Here is a 23680-nt window from a genome sequence, read left to right as displayed (position 1 = left end):
AACAGACTAAGGACAAGTACAGCCCCCCCGAGCCCTCCTAAAAAGTGGGGCTATTTTTAATTCACGACCGTACACAGATCTTTTTTTTTCCACATACATTCTAGGGAGTGGGAGAACATGGCAATTCCCTGGCAGCAGGACCACACACTCACACACACACATACACACACACACACAAACACAGACACTCATGCATCTAAAATCCTTGGTGCCTGGCTCTCGGAGCTAGGGTGTGTGGTGTTGATGCAACAGTATCGCTTCATTAGAGCTGATTCTTGGCAGAGAGCCATCGCCATGAGAGACCGGGAGTTTGTGCAGCCGTGCACATTACACCAAGACTCAGTCTACTGTGGAAATAACCGAGGCTGTGGACTGGAGAAAGGGGATTGGATTGGGAAAGGGCTCGATCAGGAGAGGGTTTTTTTTAAAAAAGGAAACGGATCCTTAAGCACCACAAACACGCCGATCTACCTTCCTCCCACCCTACAAAGTCAGACTGTGGGTAAAAAAAGCAAACAGATTATCTCACACAAACCCTCAGGTGATTTCTAAAGAATCTATTTCTCTTCTTCACCATCCCACCCTCCTCCCACTCTCCCTCTCTCTCTCCCTCTCAATCCCTTTCTCTCTTCTTCTTCAGGATCGTCACTATTGTTCCCTTTACGCTACCTGTTGACTGAAGTCTTTTTTTTTTAAAGGCCAGCGAATCAGACTGGGCTTAGGGCACCTGTGTAAACCGCTGAGCCAATGACAGGTGTCCCTCAGAGGCAGAAGGCTGAACAATGCTGGGAGAACACCCAGGCGTCTCTTTTCCACGGCGTTCCTTTTCATGTCGGGTCGGAATCTTTCCTTAACTAGCTCGCTGCTCTTCACCCTCTTGACAAAAGCCCTGCACTATTACGTCTAATGGTTTGTTTATTTGGCCATTAAAGGCTCCAGTCGTGTACAAACAGGTCAGTTCCGGCCTGAACTGGATCCATTCAATCTCTCACAGGCGCACCAGGCAGAGGGTGTTGTTGGGGAACAGGCCACTGCACCTGCCTTTTAACGCATCGTCCAAAATGGACGGAATTTTTTCTCACATGACACGACTTAAGCTGCCAGTCGGCCGAAAACGTCCACATTTAGGGTTGCAGTGGAAGTGGTAAAGGTCATAGTCAGAGGACCTGGTCATTATTAGCTCTTCATTGGTGGTCATGTGATGACCTCAGTGACAGAGAGGGTCAGGAGATTAGTGATGGGACGCTGTGTTGTGTCAACATGAGAGAGAGAAAAATACCTTTTAAAGAAGGAAGAAGCTGCAGGTCACAGAGTATTTCCAACCCATTAGTTGGTTTTAGAATAACAAAGGCACTGAACTTATCAACCGTAGATTTAAACCTTGCATTTATAGCACCCCCTGCAGAGGACATGGGGAAAGGAACCCTGACTGTCCCTGTAAACACTCGCTTCATATTTCACCTTTTGGAAAGTTGTTCTGCAGCCACAGTTGTCGGTTTAATGCTCCTCTGAGCTGAGCTGTTCAGTGTCTGGTCTGCGGCAGGTATTTCTGTCATGAGCCGAGCGCAGGTGGGAGGAGGCAGGAGAGACGGAGAGAAAAGGCAGTTTGACTCCAGAGGCAGTTCAGGTGGATACCCTGTCTGTTACTCACTCTCAGGGCTTTCCCCTGCTTTTGAAAGATGCCGCCTACTGTGATTGGCTGGATCTGGAGAATGAACAATGCACTGCAGGTTGGAGTACTTCTGGTGTCTTTTACTATTGCAGGGCCAAACGTTGCCTCCTTTTCAGCTGCTTCAGCCTTCAACTCGGTTTTATGGTGCTTTTTCGAGCCTGCAGGCGACAGCGTATACTATTGCAAAGTATTAGGGTTAGGGTTAGGTTGAGGATTCTACTGTAAATGCCACAGAGTTGATGTTTATACAGTGATGTGGACATGTCTGTGAAAAGTAGGAAAAATATATTTTACAACTGGAGACTTTTATAATTATCCAGCAGTTGTTGTTTATTTGTTGTTTGCTTGTAGTTGATGATTTCCAGCTCCGTCCTTGAGCCTATTGTAAAAAGCTGTGACTTTCAGGGTAAAAATGAAAAGAAATGAGGGGCAGCTGAAGACTTATGCAGCAAGTTATAGAAATGGTCAACAGATTAGTTTCTGTGATGGATGTGCAATAAAGATAAGGATAATTCAAAATGCAGACGTTAAGAACCGGGAGGTCCTTAAAAGCAGCAGAATCAAAGGCAGCATCTTTCATCTTAGTACATTAGGAATTTAAGCATTTACAGCTTTAAGATTTTATTGCTGTTATTTTAGGCTAATTATAGCCATGAAACCATCAAATGTTCAAAGCTGAACGGCTGCACAGTTGCTGCTTTGGAAGAAATCCCCCCTGAAGTGGTGATTACTGGGAAGAGGAAGAGGTTTCCCTTAAAAAAAAAAAAGAAAACCCATGCCGCGCTCTGGCACTGATCTGCTGGATGGGAGAAGGAGAAGAAAAAGGCGCAGACGATGAAAAACAGAGCTCACGATGAGTGACGCTGAGGGAAAGCGGCTGAAGGAGATGTCTGCTAAATAATCAAGTACTGATTAAACTTCTTAGCAGTTGTTGAGAGGTTGATGATTTTAACTGAGGGAGAGTTCAAATCCTCTGCTGGCGAATTCTGGAGACAAGAAAAAGAGCTGCTTGGACGGAGACAGTTTTTTTTTTTTAATATAAGCCAAGTCGTCTTTTGCAGGATGTGGCAGCAGAGGTCCAAAGGCCACAGTGCGGTGGCTTTAGGCCCTGTTGTAATTACTTTTCTCCGTAAACCACAGAGGCGGCATCAGGGCCTGGGGCATGGCAGGACATAAAGATAAAACAACCGCTGGCACTAAATCATCTGTGGTCAAAAACACTGCAGTTCCCCCTCCAGACCCAGAGAATCCAGTGCGATATAGCAGCAGAAAGGGACAGATTGATGAGGTGCAGCTACATCACGTGTGCCCTGGAGTGTATGGCCATAGCAAGAAGAGCCAAAGTTCTCACGGATGCTGCAAAACAGACATCGACTGTCGCGGCTTTAAATACGTGTTATTGCAAGTCACTGCTATAACTATTAAAACCTGCCTTAAAAAACACATTCCTTAAATACATCACATTCCTCTGCATATAATACCTTAGCGTTGCTGCTAACGTCACGTTTTGGATTAGCCGACTTTCACTCCATGGGTCCAGAGAATAAGCATAGAGTTACTTTGTTAAAACCTCAGTTATGTTTGACATAAGTCACGGAGAGATTATCCCTTAGAGTACTCAGGTCAGTGGAGGCTAAAGTGAAGGTCATACTGTTAGCTCACTTTCTGCAGAAACTAATGTACATTCCTTGAAAGTAAGCACTTTAAAAAGTGTAACTTTCAGGGATGAATGACCAACTAAAAATAACAGAACGCACAGTTATTGCCTGGAGGGCCACAGAAACAGTCGGCTGATTCATTAATGTGTCACGGACAATGCAAGAAGAATTTCACATCAAAATAGCTGTCATTTCAGTTCAATGACAAAGATTTGTTTAACTTTAGAGGTAGTCACCTAGAGTGAAGCCCCTCCCCAGCGTTGGTTTTTCTCAGGGACTTCACACTAAAACCCTTCACAGAACTCCAGGACCAGGACTTTCCCATCTCCTCACCACAGGATGATCCCAGCATGGGTGACTCACACCCTGTTATCAGACTTTTCTAAAGACTGATCAAACAACACCTAATAGATTAGGTGAAAAAAAAACAGCCTGGAGAAATGGATTTGGTTGTTGTCAGTAGAGTGAGTAACAACACAATGTTACAAAAGAAAACACCAAGCCTGGAAACCAGACACAAACAGGTTTGTCTGTGAATCACCGTGTGAGCTTTTATACCGGGGAGATATCAATGTCATCAGGTGATGAAGACTTTTTGACTGATACAGGTTTCACCTTAAATCGGCAGGTACGCCAGAGTGAACCCACGAACAAAAGACAGATACAGTCACATTCCCAGGGTCCACACTAAACACCGGGCAAAAACCCAGAGCAAGATAATTATTTTATGAACTTTTATGAATGAGAAATGGATGAAAAGATAATAAAGAAATTAAAATGATAATTTCTGCAAGTAAATATGAAAAATACAACTTTGGGGTCAATCAGAAGGGATGTAGCAGTTCTAGCTCTATAATGTGGAGGATTAAAAAAGTTAAAAAGTTAAACACCAGTATAGCTGAATCTTACATATTTTTTTAACGTGGTTGAACAAACTTTTCCTCCCCCTTCTTCTTCTCCCACAGTCAGTGTCAGTGGAGCAGCTGAAGCCATTAAAACCATAGACACAAACACAAACACTCAGCTCCTCTGCTCCTTCTCTCCTCCTCCACTGGCTTATCTTTCCAACACCTCCACAAACCTAAAACACACTCACACCAGCCCCACAGTCGCTCACAATAACATCCAACAGACGCTACATTAACAACAATTACTGCTTATTTATGGGCATGCACCACGACGTACCCGTCTCATGGCACCAGCAGAGTTATACAGTGGTGTTAAAGTTATGGCCCCTGGGTCTGTTAAAGGGCAGAGATTTAACAGGAGTTTCATTGTCAGAGGAAACAGAGGTGTCAAGGTTGTAATGCTGGGATATTTCCCTATAATGAATCCATAAATCTGTAATACATTAGAATAGAAAGCCATCATGAAGCAGTGAGATTAATAGCTAGGAAAACTCATACGACTTTATGGCCAGCGATCTGGGGAGTGGAGCGGGCCAAAGAGGTGAGGAGTGATCAAGTGTGTAGCAGTACAAATTTAGCACATAAACTTCCTCCTCTTGCTATAAAGGTCTCTATGCTACATGCCTGTAGTCAACATCTCAGATTTCCACATCCTGAGTTTTCCCCAGTGCATCAGCAAACGGCTGCTAACCCTGGTTTGGTCATCGGCTGATCACATTGTTTTTATTGTTAGACTATAAGCAAAACAACTGCACTGTCAACTGGAGCTGTACACCTCCAAAAAGTGGGAATAAATATGTAATAATGTTCTCTTTTCACATATAAATTCTACATCTGTAAACAGTACAGAAACACAGCGACTACTTTTTGCTCGCCGTAAACACATAACAACGTAAACAAAGGAATATAAATCCTCAGAAGTCGCTCAGCTCAAATCAAACCTAAGACAAGGTTTAGACTGACAGTCAAAATGTTGACAATGTCGTGGCTGAGGTTTATATTCCAGCTTACCCTGGTCAGTTTACTCTGAAAGGACATCCACCTGTGGCTCTGCAGTATAAGCTCACCCTGAGGCTACTGAACATCTGCTGGACTGTGAACGGCCTCATGGTTGGACACTGGCCGCTAAGTCTCCCTCAGGGAAAACCAAACAGTGGTCTTATTTACACCCTCCCGTGACCTCTGTTAGCACGTGCCTCTTCTAATGACCTCTGGGGGTCATAGGGCACTAGGCGAGGACGCCTTTACTCAAAGTCTCTAAACATGTGTCCTGTGCGTTTCTTACTATCGATGGGGCGTTGGACGGCCATGTGGGGGGTGAAGGTCAGAAAGAGTGACAGCAGAGAGGTTCCGGGAACACCCTCCCTGCTGTTTAGTTCCATGTCCAGACGCCCACAGGAACTCAGGGAGAGAAAGTGTGTGAGAGAAGAAGAAGAAAAGACAGAGGAGACAAGGAGGCAGAGGAGGAGGTATCTGTCAATTTAATGGTCAGTTTTACGGCCTGGAAGACGTGGGAGGAGGGCAGACCGCCATCACTAACCACAGCCGAGCAGACACCAGACAGATACATCAGTGTGTCACGTTTAATGTCACTAACCGAGCGTCATTTCAGGCTGGACTGAAATGATCGTTGGGTGTGGCGGTGGTGGCCTAAGGCTTAGAGGAGTTTAAAAAAGAAGAGAAATGAGCCCACCCAGGGGCTTTCCAAAAAAAAAAAGAAAGAAGTTCTCCCTGAGTTTGCCAGTAAGGCCAATCAAAAGACTAAGCGTGCAGCGGGCCGCTGTAGCCTACTGCGATGCAGGCTGTCACTCAGTCACAGTTGGGGGGCTACACAATGCTTCCTTGTTCAGCTGCCCCACCTCCCCCATCTCTCCATGTGTCCCTACCTTCCCCTCCCTCCGTCCCCTCTGGTGACTTCATCAAACACTTCGTTCAACAGGGGTCGCCACAGAGGTAGTCCACTTAGTGTTGTGGCTCAAGTTTTACACCGGATGCTCTCCTGTTGTAACAACAATATGGGGAGGTGGGGGGGCAGAGGTGCATTTGAACCCAGAGCCCTCAGCTTCCTCGGGCAAGCTGATGATTAAATGATGGTTTGAAAGTCTAACTCTGGTGGTGCTCAGAAATCTTTCCCTTTTCTCAAAGAAAACGCAATTGAAACATAGAGGATAAATTAATAGGAAGGCGGACGTTCAGACATAAATCAGCTGCCAGGAAGAGAAGGAAGGAAAAAAAAAGAGGACAGGAGGGAGGAGAAGTGGCATCAAAGCATGGCTGACATTCTTCAAGACGCTACAGCAGAAAACTGTGGTCTCCACATGTATTCTACGCCTGTGTGGTGGTTGTAATATACTCTTGACGTAGACTACATACAGGAGCGGGGTGGACGTAAGGGAGATAATTGCCGGTGCAAACGCCCGCCACCGGGGTCTTTCCTAGCACTTGTGGACGACGTACGTCGTGCTGTACCTGCAGCGGCAGGAAAGGACGCTTATCTGATTCTCCGTCAGCTCACGTAGCAAAGCATTACTTTCTCATTACTGAAAGAGCCTGTGTTTAAAATGACAAGTGGGAATGCAATCCTAATAAATAGCACGATTGTTGCCAAAACAGAGAGTAGTAGAAAAAAAAAAAGGGCAAATCACTGACAACTGTATGAAGCAACAGCAGGATGTCACTGAAGAATCTTATTGGCATTTTACTGTGTTTTCCTCGGAGTTTTTTTCCCCTTCATGCAAGAGGAGGCAAGTGCAAACACACACACACCTGCAGTCTCTCGCTCTACATATATAAATATATAACTGTGGAAACAAATGGGCAAGAATTAGGCCCCATCGTCCCTTAGTGATAACAGTTATTACCCTAAACCACACAGATCAACCTCTAAACAGGTGATTTGGGTGTTTCTGGGGATTGTCAGAATTACAAAATGTAAAAAAAATAATCATTATGGCACTGGAGGTGGAGAAGCTACACAGTTTTCTGCTGATTATAAGATCTGATTAAGACCCTCCATTTGATTCGGCCCATCTCAGCTGGTAGTTACACCCTCCTTCTCAGACCGTCTCAGGACGTTTCAAATTGCACACTGGCTTAAATTTAGGCGTTTCAACCCAAAAACAGAAACCAGACAGACAACTCTTGGAGAAAAAAAGTTACACCTACTCTCACTTGAATTACAGTAGCTCTTTCTGGGAGCCGGCTAAGCCCTCAGTCAACATGCTGATGACGCCGTGTTACTACAAACTACTACTAAGGTACAAACAAACAGTTCTCTGACCATTCAGTCACCTTTAGCTGAGGACAGTAATGTTTTTTTAAACTGGTCTCTACTTCCTTTTTTCCTCTACTTCTACATTTTTATTCTTTTTTTTAATTTGTTATCAGACTATCTAGGCTCCACTTCTGTAGAAACCACTCGTATCTTCACAAACACACACACACCCAGACTCACACATGCATCGACAGTGTCCTTCATGTGTGCAGTCGGTCTCTTTACAAACATAATTTTGTTTTCAGACATGACATCAGTGTGCATTTAAATACAGGGTTGGGAGAAGCCAGATCTGATAATGTGTGGTCACAGTTGCATCCAGGTTGACGTGTAATGCCAGGAGTCAACACTGCATTTACATGTAAAATTAAGCTAAGCTACAGATATAGCCGACTAGAACATTTTAGTTACACCAACGTCAGTGTCTGAGTATATGTCTGTAAATGGCAGTGCACGTCTGGCAGCATTTTAATAACTATATGTAGCTGCACATTTGACTTTTTTGCTTTTTCAGCAGATATGATGTCACTGTCTGTAGCTCACCTTCACTGTGATGTTGATAAACCTCCTCTGATTCTGCTATTTCCAGGTTTAAGCCCACGGCCAGTTAGCCCAGCTAATACCAATGCATTTAGCGACCGATAATCCTCCTACGTGTTCAGTGCTAGATATGGTTTTTGTTGTGTTCTGTTTTTTTTTCACAATTTTCTAAAGTTAATGGCGGAAATTACACAGCAAATACTTGAAAACAGTGATGATCCACCTATTATTAACAATGTTTATACATGGATATGTCAAAAATGTTCTAAGATAGATGGTATATAGCATGTACAGATATGACTTCAATGTGTATTTAAACATTTAGACATTTGTTTTTTAAAATCTTTGCTAACATCTCACTTACTTACTACAGCCCTTGAAAATTAAAGTAAATAGTCATAGTAAATAGTAACTTATTTTATATAATTACCCTCAGGTTAAAACTTGACCAGACGTGACTACAGAACTATTCATCTGGAGACATCAAAAGCATTGCCCTCATTACAAAAATTGTTCCTGTGGCACCAGGACCTGGCTGACACGCCAGAGCTTAATTTGGTCTATTATTGCCCCAACAGCAGCTAAATCATCTAATGAGCATTACCTCAGTCAGGATGTGCTGTCTCTTCGCACATATTTTGGCAACCAGACAAAACCTGGTGTGGTCGATGCCTGCTAACGTGACTTATACGCATGGACTTGATTCCGTTGACATAAAAACTCACGGTGTCTTAAGACCATGTCTCCTTTGAAGCTAATCATGACATTAATCATGTCAACTTGCTATGCCCTTGTATTGGGGGATTTCCATCGCAGCTGGGTTTATTTTTAAAGTGTAAACTGGAGTTTTGTTTTGAGACGACCTAAAGTTGTGAACACAGCTCCATTAATGACTTCCAACAATGTTTTTGTTTGTTGCAGTTTAAAACCAGACAATGGCTCCTCCTCACGTGTCAGATTAATAATGAGTGATGTGGAAGTTGTGCTTCCTGTTGTGACTAGAAATCTCTCATCACTAACACCAGTCTGCTGCTTCCAACAGGATGTCAAGCTCGGCTTTATATTCATGTATGTGTGTATTTGTTTACGTTCTAATTGTATCTAGGCAGAGACACACACACAGTAGGTCATGTCTTTCATCGCTGTGAAAGCTGTGCCAGGCTTCACTTCCACCTTAAATTACACACACACTCACACTGACATTGAGGACCAAATACATACGAAGGCACGCACATTTGGAGTTTATCTCCACTGCAGCTCCAAGCTGTCTGCAACCAAACACTCTTTTGTTTATCTTTTTTTTGTCTACTAGATGTCATGTTAGTGATTTCAACGCTGTTATAAATCACCAGCATTATTCCCGTGCTCTATGCTAACGTTTTATGTCACCGTGGACACGGAGCTAAATGGCTGCATCGAATGTGTCAAGTGTCAGCGATAAATTCTTTGCCTAACTACACACTTTTTCTGTAACATGAAGCGCATGCCTCTGCGTTTAATGACTTTGTGGCGGTTTGATTTACGATTACCACTCACACCTAGCTCTTGGTTTATTCCCCGAGTTTTCCTTACGTATCATTGTACAAGGAACTGAGGGTTTGTAGTTCTATGCCAGCTATACCAAGGTTTTACGAGGGGGAGGGGCCGATACGATAACATAAAAAATTCCCCGGGGCCGACTGCTCCTCTTGTGATACTTAAGACTATAATTAAGTGGCATATGAATGCACAGCATTTTAACCAATGTATTTAGAGCAAAACAAATGCCATTGTTTAACTCCAAATGTAACTTAATATAAGTAAACGATGTAACTCTAGACAACTACCTAAAGAAATATATGTTAGTGGGTTCTACAACACGGAAGCCTCGTTACAAAAGACCACAGTTTCATTTTTCACTCACTGAAGCCTTAGTTTCGTTGCCCGAAAAAAAACGAGGGATGTGAATGCCGTTGTCCCAGATATTAGCGCAAAAATGCCAAAAGTTAGCAACGTAGACAAAAGACTAGAACAAATAACAGATCTTGAAATATGTCAACTCTAACTTGCTTATGCTTAGCAACTTTAATGTTAGATAGAAATAGATGAAATAAAAGTTGTTTAAAAAAAAAAGTGAACAGTGAACTGAACTGAACAAACTCTTAGCTACAGACTGGCTAAATTTAAAAAAGTAAATAAATGATGAAAATTCCAAAATAGCTAATTTGGCGAGTTTGTAAAGGAAGCGTAAAGAAGAAAATTCCAAAATAGCTAATTTGGCGACTTCGTAAAGGAAGCTGAGGTGAATCCGCAAGTAGATTCATTCATTTCCTTTCACCCAGGTGGGTCTGATGAGAAAGGATTCCAGTCTAAATCTGACTTGTTCTGCTGTAAGCTTCCTCTTTGACACTCTGTGCTTGACTAGTTTGATCCTATCAAGAAAATCCATCAAAATCATTCAGTGAAACTGCTCTTTGAAGAGAAGAACCTCACAGTTTTCTCTATTCACCTACAGAGAAAGGCGGCCTTATGTCAGTGCCCCCGCCGAGCCGCCTGCCTGCACCGAGGTAGACAAAACAAGCAGGAGGCAGGATTTGTTTAGACAGAGCTCACCTGGCGCTCAGGCAGACACAGAAACAGTGATCAGGCGAGCCCTAGGGAGGAGTACGGGCAGCAAGAGGAGGTGGTGAGGAAAGACCTAAGGGACCTGGGGAGGGTGCAGCTGGGGGTGGCGGGTGAAAACGGAGTAGAGAGCATGGGGTTCAGTTTTGCACTCCATCCAGGGATTAAAATTTTTTTAAGGGGTTCTGGAGTAGCACTTTGTGATAGGTGGAGGGGTGTGGTGGTGTGTTTGTGAGTGTGGGGGTTGGCAGATAGGGGCAGCCTAATCCAGGACTCAAACACAGACTAAGAGCAGAAGAGGATTTGTGTGTCAGTATGTGTTGGTCACAACGCAACGCGCCTTCGACAGACATGTCTGAGTGAAGCGTTAACGCCAACAGGACGTCCCGAAGTGGAGCTGGACATAATCTGAAATATTTCCTAATTTGGAAACATTTACCAACAACATTGATCAAACTCTGTGTTTACATCACATTTAACTTTGACTCAACTTTAAGTATTTAGTCCCACCACAGCCTCGGCTGTGAGCTAATCCAGACCCTCCCCCTCCTCATTTCTTCTCCTTTGAGTTTAACGTCAACTGACATCCTTTCAGTTGCATTACCACCATCTTCTGTCTATGTTCCACTAAAACACTTTCACTGAACCCTTTAATCTGTTTACGATTTGTGTTTACTTTGAACATTTCTCTGGTTTATTGATAAAAAAAAGTTCATGCATACTTTACCACAACTTGAGAACCTTCAGTCTGCTATGTAATTCCACTGATAGGCTAAGGCAGTTTTCATGCTGATTAGATTAAATTCATCACGTCACACAATCCAAACTTGACACGCTCACCTTATTTTGAACCAAATCTAAATTCATGATCTGACCGCTGTTGACTTTCTCCTTCTCTTATTGTGACCATCGTGTGTTCATGAGGTCTCGACAGCATGGAACAAAGACTGAGATGGATGACCCCCCACCCCCACCCCCATCCTAACCACGCTCACAGTTAGTGGGAGTTGACCTCAGTTGACCCCTTAACCCCTCCGCAGCCTCACGTCCCATTCACTGGGGTTAAATAAGGTTTGGCCCACAGGCTTTTACGACAGTGAAGGAGAATAAATGTGGCGTCGCTGTGGCCCCATTAGTAGAGTTCGCCCGGTAACAGCTGACAAAATGTGCCACAGTTTATAGAAACATTATCAGAGTTTAATCACAACATTTGTTTCTAACATTTTATTTTAAATTTCAACATCTCGTTGATTGTATGGCATTTAGAATAATATAAATAAGATGCAAATATATTAGGTTTTCAGGCACTATGGATACATTACGTTTGGTCTCTTTTCTTGAAATTTGTACAAGTTCTGGTATTTATTTTACAGTACTTGTTGTATTTTTCAGTTTATTTATCCTTCATATTTGTAAAACTTATTTTCTACTTTAAATACTCTTCTATTATTCTGGTAACCTCAGCCCACAAACACTTCATTCGTATTCCACTTAATTATAGTATTTAGTGTCACAGGAAGAGCAGTTGGCCTGTAGGAAGGTTCACTTTATATAGTAGGCTCCACCTTCCAGATGCCTGGACACCCTTGGTTACAGACTGGGTTTTGTTTGGTATTGATTTGATGCAATATCTTTGTTTTAAAAACACTAATGAAATTACTAGAGTAGTTACGGTGTTGTGTGTTAATGTTCATTGACAAAAGTCACTCGAATACAGAAAACTGCCACTTAAAAAAATTAGCCAGGAGAAGCTACATAATGGAGGTGAGGTCAGCAAATATCTCCAAATAAAATGTAAATAATTGAGCTACATAATGGAGGTGAGGTCAGCAAGTTTTAAATCTCCAAATAAAATGTAAATAAATAAATATGTAATGTTACGAATGAAGTTGATAATTATTAGCGTAGTGTTTGTGAATCAGAGTTCTAGAGATCCAATCTAACTACTTCTACTTCTCATATAGAGCAACCAATCAGAAGACACCAAAACATAACTTAACATAACTCTTAAAAAAAGAGTCATGTGTTTTTAGTCACAATTTAACAAATTAATTTTTAATTTTCAACCCGTTTGCCAAGAATAAAAAAAACAAACACATGCTAATTGACAAGAAAACTAAAAAAACCCAAAAAACAACAAACACATGCTAATTGACAAGAAAAATAAAAAATCCCGTCTATTAATAACCTGTGAAGCGACGATTAAGAATTAGCTTTCCTGCTACCTCCGTTAGCCAAAGCCCTGGGGGCTCGTAAGTGTTGTGACGCTCACTCCACACCTCTAATTAGCTGTTCAGGCAGCTGTATAATAGACAATGATAACAGGGGGAAGAGACAGAATTAAATTACCCTCCAGCAAAGTTTGTTTTCAGTTCAGCAAGGAGCTGAAAGACGATGACGAAATATGAAACTGTCCTTTATAATGCATGCTGTCAACAAAGCCAGGACATGCAGAGTGACACACATAAACTACCAAAAAGACATGTAATCAACGTCCTTTGAAGGCTTGACCTGGCCTCTGTTGGGTTGATTTATCCCCACCACCAGGCTCATTCTGCTGAGTCCACCATCTGACTGACAGAGGTCCAACTGACAGATGTTTGATCCTAACCTACAGCTTCTGTCGGCCAGCAGCCTCGGCTCCACCTGTCAGTCAAAGAAGCTCCTCGCTCTGGGTTTCCAGGGAGACTCCAGCTGGTCAAGAATGTGGGAACTGAATGATTTCTTTGTCTTTTTCTTTGGTATTCTAAGCAGGTCCCCCTTCCTTGTTTCCATTCACAGGGATGCTTAGTCAGCATTTGTGTAAAAGGATGCTGCACAGTGATAAGCAAACGCAACTGTGGGTGTGTGGCATCTGTGGCCTGATTTCAGACGCAGGCATCTGGCTTCAAAAGGGAAGCAGTGGAAATAGCACAGAAGAAACTCTACACACATGGAAACAGAGGAAAAATTCTCAACCTCCTAATAAAGTCGTTGAAGATTAACCACATTAATGATGGTTCCATTTACTAGTTTTACGTCTCATATTGTGCTTTATCAGCTGCTTTACTCTCAATAGGATTCAAATTGGTGGTATAAGAAATCACATTGTTATTAGGACCATAAACTTTTTCAGATTGTAGCTCGTTAGCTTAACAATCGTTTTCCCACAGTCATACATTCTATAGTCAGGGCTACAGCTGGTGTAACGCCCCCCAATGTTTCACGTCATACTGATGCTTTAATATAGAACCACAGTGATTAAGAATGACCAATAATCAATCTGAAAAGAAAATGATTTTCATACATTTCTAAGAATGACCAATAATCAATCTGAAAACTTGTGTTTTTTTGGACTGAAGAAAGTTATTTTCATACATTTCTTTTTTTTTTTAACCACAAACCCACTCCATTAGGCAGAACAGTGTGAACATATCATCACATGCACTTGAAGGACGCTCACTTCCTGCCTCATTCACCACATCATCTCCTGACTTCAGTTACTCTTGACATTGACCATACACACGCACAGAAATGAACCCTCGTTAACAGCTTCCTCCTAAACCTCAGTCTTTAGCAGCTCATTAGGGCACACGCAGACACAGAGGTCACGTTAACGTACATCAGCTCCTTAGCACCTTTCCCCACAGGCCTCGTCTGCTTGTTTCCAACCATTAGACCCATTAGAGGCCAATTAACACTGACACAAAGCTCCCTTTCCTGTTTTATGATCACAGTAAACAAAACCTGCAGACTTGCCCTGGGCTCCATCAGTGCAGACCCACGACCCATAATGCAACAGAGCGACTCATTAATTTAGGCAACACTTTCTTAGATGACAGATTGTGTGACACTCATGCAAACACACACACACACACACTTGTACATTAACCTCAAGCACCTGACAGATTGTATTGACCTTCTTTTAGCAGATAAACTGAAAATGGAGCAGAGGATGTTGGAGCCAAACAAGTTTCTTTACAGTTATGCATTAACCACAGGGAGTTTTTCTGTCCTCAGGTCAAACCTCAGACAGGTCTTTTTAAACACACTCTGAAGTCTATTTTTTAAAAACATTTAAGCTATTGTTTTTATTTTGTACTTCAGCAACTTTGTGTTGTTGTGGCAATATCATTTGACAGAATTGCAGCAGTAACTGAGCTAATGTTCAGTTCTCTTTGTGCTAATTTCACCAGTTCCTGCTAACATTTAGCAGCTTTTGCTAAGCTTAAGCTATGTGTGTTTTTATTCATTATTTAGCTAATTAGCATAATAATAATTTCTGATTTTTTTTTAAATAAAGTTTTAACTCGTGCTTGCCATTTGCCAAATGCCATTTGTGTTAATTAGGGAATTAAAAAAAACACCAAACCTTGAGGTATCTTTGGGCCTAATGGTTAGATCTTTTTGATATATATATATATATATATATATATATATATATATATACACGCATCGAGCGTCAAACTTCAAGCATATTTCCAACAGTAAACAAACCAGCCACATATCAATAGCTCCTCTAAAAAGCATCAGTGTAGAATGGCAACGACCCCCCGGGTCTCAGTTCGACCAGCTGCCGCTGACTGCGCTCAAACAACCTGATGCTTATAAAGAATCTAAAGCAGATAAGAATTTCTGCGTGTTTCTTTTTCGTTCTAGTCGATGTGTGGCGCAAACATTTTAGAGCGTGCGTGCTGCAGCACGCCACAGGCACGGCTAGCTGTCCCGACACAATCAAATCACAACTCCTGAAAGCAAACACTGATCCAAGCCATGTTTTCAAACTCCCATGTCCCGCAGATTCTGACCATAAAAGCCCGGCTAAGAAATTTCCACAAACTTCACCCACACAAACATGCACCATGACCAACCTGTGAAGTCCGAAGAAGCCTCAGTGAGGGCGCTGAAGCACGTTATTCCCAACAGGAGCGCACAACTGACGGCTGACAGAGTCCCATCTGAGAAGAACATCCTTGAAGTCTCGCAGTTTTTAAGTTAATCCAAAACATCAGAAAGTCCAGTGACAACAAAGACATCAGCAACATTGGGGTTCAGCCCGTGCGTCTCATGCGGGAGATGTGCGGGTCCATCACGGCTCCACAGTCTTCCCTCATCCTCCCACCAAACCACACGGCGCAGTGTGAGACTCTGGATCGAGGTCTCTCTGGGCAGGAGCCGCGCACACACCTCCCCCCTCCTCCCCCATCCTCCCTCTCTCTCTCGTTCTCACATTGCCTCTCATTGAGTTCCCAACAGTGTGTAGTAGTAAATCCTGGGGCATGTACGCAGACAATACAACATCACTGTTGTTGGAACCACCAAAACAACAACAACAACAAAACAACATCCATTCCCCCGGAACTCGCCGAAAAAAAGTTCCCACCACAGTCTTTATTCCAAGTTGATTATTTAGAATTCATCCCATTGCTTCATGTAATTTATATAATTAATATTGATGTACAAGTCACTTTAATGCATTAAATTGAATCTGAATTTAAAACTTTTTTTTAAGACTATTAGCTTAATTCCACACCGTCCCTATCCTAGGTAAATATCTCTAAATTAACCAAAGGGGTCGCTGTAAATGTCCAGGTCCACGGCGTGGGTGACCAGGTACTATACTGTTGCTTTAAATTAGTCTTATTCTGTAAGTTGGTCAAAGGTTTTCCCTTTTAAAAGTAAAACTTGGTATCTACCTAGATTTAGTAAACACTGAATAGCTTAATGGTAGCAGAGCAGGAAAAACATTGTTTAATTATGGATTTCACATATAAGAAAAACAACTGTATGACTTTTTAATTTACGTAATAGTAAAAATATTTTTAATAAAAAATAATCAAACAACCCAATCCTTAAATAGTAAAAAACAAAAATTAATCAAACAATCCAATCCTTTGTTTTAAATGGACCGTTGTTGATGTCAATTATTATGTTAAACTGCAATTAATATTTTGTTTTCAAAAATATTCACAATTTAGTTGAACAATTCTGCCATCTTGTGGACAATGTTCAAAACTACAGGAAATGAAACAGCATCGCTTTGGGTACGTTTGACTCACACGGGCTTCCGTCCGTATTCACACGTGACAACAGAAGGTCAGACATGGCGTCTTGCACTAGTACATTTGACAAATGTCTTCTCTCGCTAAGGTTCTTACGACACCTACAACTACGGAATGAACGTAAGTAAAATTAAAACGTTTTTTTCTGAATATACGATTGAATTTACGGTTAGATCGACAAAGCGGCGCCCCGTGTACATGTTAAGTGAAACTGGCTGAGAAGCTAACGGTGCGACCTGTTCTCTGTGTGAACATGATATTGTCATATTTGCAGAAACTCAGTTCAATAATCGATTATCCTTTGTCTTACTTACGATTCTTGTTATTTTCAGGTTTTCTGTCCACATCCGTATTCCGTCTCGCTGCGGATGACAACAAGCCTCCAAAATTCACCCCTCCACCTAAACCTGTCATCAAAGATAAAAATCAGGCGGATGTTTCCCAAAGAAAGTATGACTTTAATCTGTAGGAAAAAAAACACTGTAAGTGTTAGAGTAAAATACGTAATATATGTGTATTTTTTTCTGGTAGGTTTCTCAGCCCAGAGTTCATCCCACCAAGACAGAGGACAGATCCCTTCAAGTTTGCTATAGAGAGAAAAGACATGATCCGCAGAAGGAAAGTGCTCAACATCCCAGAATTCTACACAGGTAAGAAAATAAACACTTTGAAACAACTTTAAATTTGTTTCATATTTTTTTTCTTTTACTATTTATCGTAGTTTACATATATATTTTTCCCTCTAGGGAGTATCCTGGCCGTGACCATGGCCGACCCAAATGCCAGTGGAAAATCAAACCGGTTTGTGGGCATCTGTATCCAGAGAGGTGGGAAAGGTCTGGGCGCTACATTCGTACTGCGGAATATCATTGACAACCAAGGTGACTTTCTTTTGTTTCTGTAGAAGTACTGATCTAAAAAAAAATTCACAATTGTCCAAAAATGGTAGCTAAAGGCTACCTGAAAATGCTAGCTCAGAAATCCCCAGACTCAGCACTCAGAGCAAAAAATGTTAAACAAAAGATAACCAAAAGCAGGCAAATGTTTTCTTACCCACTGTTAAAGGTTAGCAGATATAAGCTGAAAGTAAGCCAAAGGAACATAATTATTTTTTAAATTAGCCAAAAAGGATATTAATAGTAATAATAACAAAAATAATAATAATGTATGTGTGTACACAGGATGAAAAGTAGTTTAAAGTAAAGCCGTGAGACGAGTTTCAAAGTTGGTGAAAGGAGAATGAACCTTGTGTGTGTGTCTCAGGTGTAGAGATTTGCTACGAGCTCTACAGCCCTCGTATCCAGAGCATCGAGGTGCTGAAGCTGGAGAAAAGACTGGACGACAACCTGATGTACCTGAGAGACGCTCTGCCTGAGTACAGCACCGTGGATCCAAACATGAAGCCCATGCCTTTTCCTCTAGCTGAAGAGGTTCCTGTCAACCAGGTGACACAGTCTTAACATCACGACCACTGTGAACATTACAGTAAACATGACTCAGACTCAGACTTACCGAGCACGTCCATGATTCTGTCTGTCATCCAGATGAAGGTGAAGATGCGTCCAAAACCCTGGTCCAAACGCTGGGAACGACCCAAGTACAACGTCAAGGGCATCCGCTTTGACCTGCACCTGACCCCGGAGGAGATGGAGCATGCCCAGAAATGGGCTCAGCCATGGCTGGAGTATGACATGTTAAAGGAGTACGACACGTCCGAGCTGGAGGAGCAGATCTTCAAGGAGGTGCAGGCAGAGATGAAGTGAAGATGAGGAGACCCAAGACCTAAAGGTTCTTCATAGTAATGAGAAAAGACTAATCTGTGATCTACAGACGACTCACCTGGAAGTTTAAACTGTCATTGATGTCTCGCAGTCAAAAGAAGTAAATCCTATTGTCCTCCAAAGATGACTTCCACAGGTCTGTCTCACAATGTGAGCTCCTCTCATCAGTCTCTGACCTTTAAAACGTTTCATTTTGTTTTTTGGGGGGCCGGGGGATTACATGCTTTTGTTAATAAACACTTGATCTACTACCAGATTTTACTGTTGTCGTTTTTTTTTTAAATTATACCCTGATGTGTTCATAACCTGGGCTCAGGGACCTTATTGATACTTGACATGCAGTGGACTATACTACTTTAAAACTTTACTGAATATTATCTCAAAAGACAGCAAATATATAAATATATTGGCAAATTATAAAATCAACCAAAAGATAAAAACATTAGCGTAATCTTATTGCTGAAATACTCCCAGAAGCTTAATATAAATTCATTCAAATTAACAAAACATTAATACAGTTGTTGCCAAAAGGCAGGTAAAAGATTAAAAAACATTTACTAAAGTTGCTGGAAATAATAGCCAAAATGGAAATTCTTAACCAAATAGCTGAAGAAAAAAAAATCAACTAAAAATTTCCGGCCAAATAGTAAAGAAAAAAAGTTAAAAAAACAAAACAAACAAATGTTGTCAAATTATAACAAAACGACAAAAATAGCATCAACATAAAGGTCAACAAAAATTTGGAAAATTGTCTTTAAAAGGCCAAAAAGCTAAAAATTGCTATAGGATGCGCAAAAGTTAGCATAAAGATGGCTAAAACATACGGAGCTCCTAACGGCTCGTTGGAAAAAATAATCAATAAATAAACGTTTTCTTCGTTCACTTTTACAAACGCTAAAAAAAACGCTCGTCCTACCTGCTTTGGCGACATTTACATTACTTTTTAACTGACTTTAAGGTTCTTTGTTAATTATTATGTCCTCATTTCTGTGCAAACATCGTAGCCATGTTACTTATTAAGCTAATAAGCTAATGTTACTTATTAAGACTTCAAAAAGCCGTTCTAACCGTACCAGTCTGTTGTCTGCTGCAGTTTGGACGCAAGGCGGCGCCAGCCGTCCACTTTGTGTCATCCGTCAGCAGTTGCATAACAGCCTTTGTTGTGATGTGATGTGGGCTGTTGGAAGGGGGAATTCCTGGCGTGTTGAATAAACACACAAATACACAGAGTTACAGCTGAGCAAATGATTAGACAGAGAGAAAAGGAACAGATTAAGTCAAGTTCCGCTCTTTGAAATAATCCAACAGCCCGCTAGTCATGATTTAAGGGGAGTTTGGAGTGTAACTAACAGGAGTTTTACTTATAAATCAGTAACTGTGCTCCTCGTTCCTCCTTATTTTTGAACCTCTCCTGCACTTTGGGGAGGTGGAAGCAGGAGCGAGGACACACGGGAGTGTTTTGCAGCTGTGGATGGAAAATTGTGGTGTTGAGATGGTATGTTCGAGCGTCACTTAGTTCGTATAAAAACACTTGGATTCCTGATGTTATGTCTGCAGCGTGTGTGTGTGTGAGTGTAAACATGCAGAATGAGTCCCCTGCACTCTAATTTATCCATATTACAGGACGAGACGCAGAGAAAATGGTCTCTAATGCAGGAGTAGCAGATGTTTACTGCTCCCATTATGGACCACACAGGTTCCCCTGTACGGAGATACAGTAGAGTCTGGGATGAAGAGAGCGATTACTCATGAAACGGTCAGGGGCACGGAGTGGGAGAGATCTGTGACTGTCTGAGAACTGCAGTTTATGGCTGTTTTAATGGAGCTGATGGTTGGATTTTCTGCCAAATCATCTTCACCTCCTAAACTCACATCTCTCTCTCTCTCTCTCTCTGCCGTGTGTTTCCCAGGCTCACTCTGCAACACCAACAAAAACAAACAGTCAAATCACAACAAAGAAATAAATCTTTTTCAGTGCAATTTACATTTATATTTGAGGACATTTTCTGCAACAAAATTGCAAATCACACCACCATGACAGTATGACTTTACTGCCACCTCGTTACTACATTATATCCACACAATATTTGTCTTTTACAGGGAATACGTCGATTATGTCATATCACCATCATAAGGTTGTTGTTGATAATGTCATGTTATTTATCTTTTCTATTTATTTAACCATAAGTTAACTTAAGTTTAACATTTATCTTTTCTATTTATTTAACCATAATTTTCTGATTTCATTTTTAATAGTTGATTAATTTTTTGAATGGATTTATTTATGTTTAGTTATGTTTCTTCACCTTTATTGTATCTTAAGTTTAACATTTTTTTCATTTTTGACTTTATCTTTTCTTTTATATTATTGTACTATTTCCATTATTTTTAAATTGTTTCTGTTTTTTTTCCCAATGTTTTCCTATTTTCATATCCTGTCCAGTCCTGTTTATTTTACCGGTTTCACTTTATTTTTACTTTATGCATATGTTATTTTACATGTATATATGACGTAAATGCCAGAAAAAATAAGCATTGTTCTAGGGACGCCCCCCTGGAAAATTTCAAGTGACCCTCCTCCCTCTGTTTGGTAGTGGACTGTAACATACAGTACAGTAGTTCTAGTCCCACTGTTGACTTTCCACCTAATTTACTTGGTGTCCAATCAGAGCTGAAGTGCAGCGAAGGAAAACCAACTCCATGTGTTTGTGTGCACAGCAGACTGAGAGTCTGTCCTGCACATTGTCATTAGAGCGGCCACTGCAGCAGCTGCTGTTTTCACCTTCTCATTTCTCACCCTCAGTATTTCTGTTTGGGACAGATTGATGTTCACATGTGGAGGTGGCAGCAGGAGATGTTTATCCTAGGGCACGGCGTGGAAGCCTGAGAAACTGTGCAGTCGCAGTCAAAACTGTAACGTCACCCCGACGTTCGTGTGTTAGTTCTGTGGACGAGACATGTCGACCCACTCCCAAAGAGCTGTCTGATGAGTTCATAAAAATAACCCTTTGGCCTGCATTTTTAAAAGAATTGTCTGAGATGTTAATGCCTTCATCACAGTAAAACAAAAACAAAACAACAAAAACCCTTTAATCTCTTTCTTAGTTTCCTCATTTCTAGCTCACTGTTGCTAGAAATATACACTTCAATCAGTAGGTGACAGCCTGCAGTGTCACCTCAGTGTACAGACACCAGGGCTAACGTTAGCTACAGCAGTAGCAGACAAACACTATAGCCTATTTACAATAGACCAAAGTTGAAAAAAATAGTATTAGAAGTAGTACTAGTAATACAGTGAGTTTGTGCTTATCTGTGAACGTAGTAAACAGCTACAAAATACACAGGTAAATATAGATCCCCCACCGTTCACATGGATGAACAACTCCCCCCCACCGTTCACATGGATGAACTACTAAATGCATTTGTTTTAAATAAGTACGCTCTCATCTTTTATTATTTATCTTTCAGCAGAAATTCATTTCAAAGGTTTTTCTCAACTGAAACATGAAACTTGTAGGAAAACCTCGTAAATCAAATACATTGGCGTCTTTGTTTTAAGTCAAAACGCTGTCATCTTTACAAGAATTTGGAAACTATTTATATCCACTGCTCATCGTGGTCATGGTCTTGACTGTACGTTCCTCCCATGCCCTCAGGTTGACTTCCACGCACCTGGAGTGAAGTTAAAGCCATTTGGCTGAGAAAGGAGATCAAAGGTAAGCGCTTTCTCCTTCACTCCCCACCCACCCCCACCTCAGCCCATACTCTGTAGCTCTCAGACACAGCGACACACCTAGACAGACTATTATATCAGCCCTGACTGACAGACACCTCAAGCAGTGCCAACTGTAAATGTCTGGGACAGCGTGTCTGTCAATCCTCAGGTGAAACCTGACACACTGACTATCAACCACTGCCGTAGACTCAGGGTGGGGCGGGCGGAGGCTTGACTGCCACTCTACTATAACCAACAGCTACGACGGTGGGTACAGTGCAACAATGCTAGGAGGGTCTGCACAGGAATGCAGGGAGGGGACGTACTCCTCTCATCTGCCTCCTTTTTCTCCATCACTGCTGCTCCCATGACCTTCAACTCCTTCTGGCTTTTACAGGGGGGAAGCAGCAGCTTTGAAACAGGGCCAGGTTGATGAATTGGAGAGGATGTGATACAGGGTGAGCAGCAACTCCCACAGGTTGGATTTGATTTTTTTTTTTTGGGAGGGAGGGGGCAGGTTGGATTTGATTTTTTTTTTTTTGGGAGGGGGAGGGGGGCGTAGGAAGAAGGAGAGTACACTGAAGGCAGCGTTCAGAGCTGTGGTCTCTAACATCTCTGTCAAGGTGTGATTTCTTACTCTCCTGCTCTCAGGCCTGGGAAAATTCGGTTTCACTCTCTTCTCGTCTCTGGCAAAGACTTTGAATTGTGTTGAGCTGTCTGTGTGTGTATGACAAGTGCAACGGGATACTGGGCCACCCATAGGCCCCAGGTAAATTACACCCTGTCACTGTAAGAGTGTGTGTGTGTGTGTGTGTGCGCGCGCTACCTCAGGCCACCCGTAGTCCTAGGTAAATTACACACTTGAGTTTCACCATATGTTTGCAGTGAAACAACATGAGCGTCTGCTCCTCTCTGACCGTCCCCTGGGCCGACAGGGACTCCTGCTGCCATCACTCTCTCTTTGTTACAGCGCTCGCATAGACAAACCTGACAGCACCACAGCTGTTAGGAAACATTACATGGCCAGCAGCTGATGCCTCAAGACTGAGGAACAGGCAGATATTCGTAGGTGGAGCATGTGAGAATTTTCTAAACACACAAAAAAAAATTTTTCTCCTCATTTTAGCTAGTTGGTTGGTTTTCCTTGGTTGTAGTTTAGTTTTCACAGGTTGATCTGCAGCTACACTGCCCCCTGCTGGTATTTTCTTTACCTTCCATTTGTGTTGATTAATATTTAGATATTCTTAAATAGCGTTAGACCCAGCAGGTGGCAGTAATGTTACCCAAAGGATACACAATGCTATTTAAAAGAAGGGATGGAAAATACTGAGCTGTAGAGAAGAATTCTGGATTGTTTTTCTAATTCTCATTGATATAAATCTGTGAATAAAACCACTGTTAAAGTACAAATCTGTGATACAACGAAGCAGGATGGTGATAGGGTTTGATATTTGTCTAAAATTCAACTTATCACCCAGATAGTTCATCTT

The 23680-nt window shown here is 41.7% G+C and overlaps 2 protein-coding genes and 1 long non-coding RNA gene across 3 annotated transcripts in view; 1 reads left to right on the top strand and 2 right to left on the bottom strand.

Annotated features, from left to right (window-relative positions):
- Window positions 1-15944, bottom strand: part of eva1aa (eva-1 homolog A, regulator of programmed cell death a) — a 60603-nt gene extending 44659 nt beyond the window's left edge. Inside the window, exon 1 of the mRNA XM_025056952.1 lies at window positions 15504-15944. Within this exon, the coding sequence (XP_024912720.1) occupies window positions 15504-15603 (100 nt within the window). The 5' untranslated portion in view covers window positions 15604-15944. The remainder of the gene's footprint in view (window positions 1-15503) is intronic.
- Window positions 15945-16671: 727 nt separating this feature from the next.
- mrpl19 (mitochondrial ribosomal protein L19) lies at window positions 16672-18726 on the top strand. The gene is made up of 6 exons (XM_008313112.2): window positions 16672-16814; window positions 17027-17144; window positions 17226-17344; window positions 17441-17575; window positions 17958-18139; window positions 18239-18726. The coding sequence occupies exons 1-6, from the start codon at window positions 16736-16738 to the stop codon at window positions 18455-18457; spliced, it is 852 nt and encodes a 283-aa protein (XP_008311334.1). The 5' UTR covers window positions 16672-16735; the 3' UTR covers window positions 18458-18726.
- The window catches only part of LOC103380961 (uncharacterized), a 38752-nt gene continuing 33557 nt past the window's right edge, over window positions 18486-23680 (bottom strand). Inside the window, exons 3-4 of the long non-coding RNA XR_003050138.1 lie at window positions 20348-20392; window positions 18486-19671 (exon numbers count right to left, since the gene is read on the bottom strand). This is a non-coding gene — a long non-coding RNA (uncharacterized LOC103380961). The remainder of the gene's footprint in view (window positions 19672-20347; window positions 20393-23680) is intronic.

This window comes from Cynoglossus semilaevis, chromosome 7 (assembly GCF_000523025.1).
Source record: "Cynoglossus semilaevis isolate Cse_v1.0 chromosome 7, Cse_v1.0, whole genome shotgun sequence".
NCBI lineage: Eukaryota > Metazoa > Chordata > Actinopteri > Pleuronectiformes > Cynoglossidae > Cynoglossus > Cynoglossus semilaevis.
This window is presented reverse-complemented; position numbering and strand designations above follow the sequence as displayed.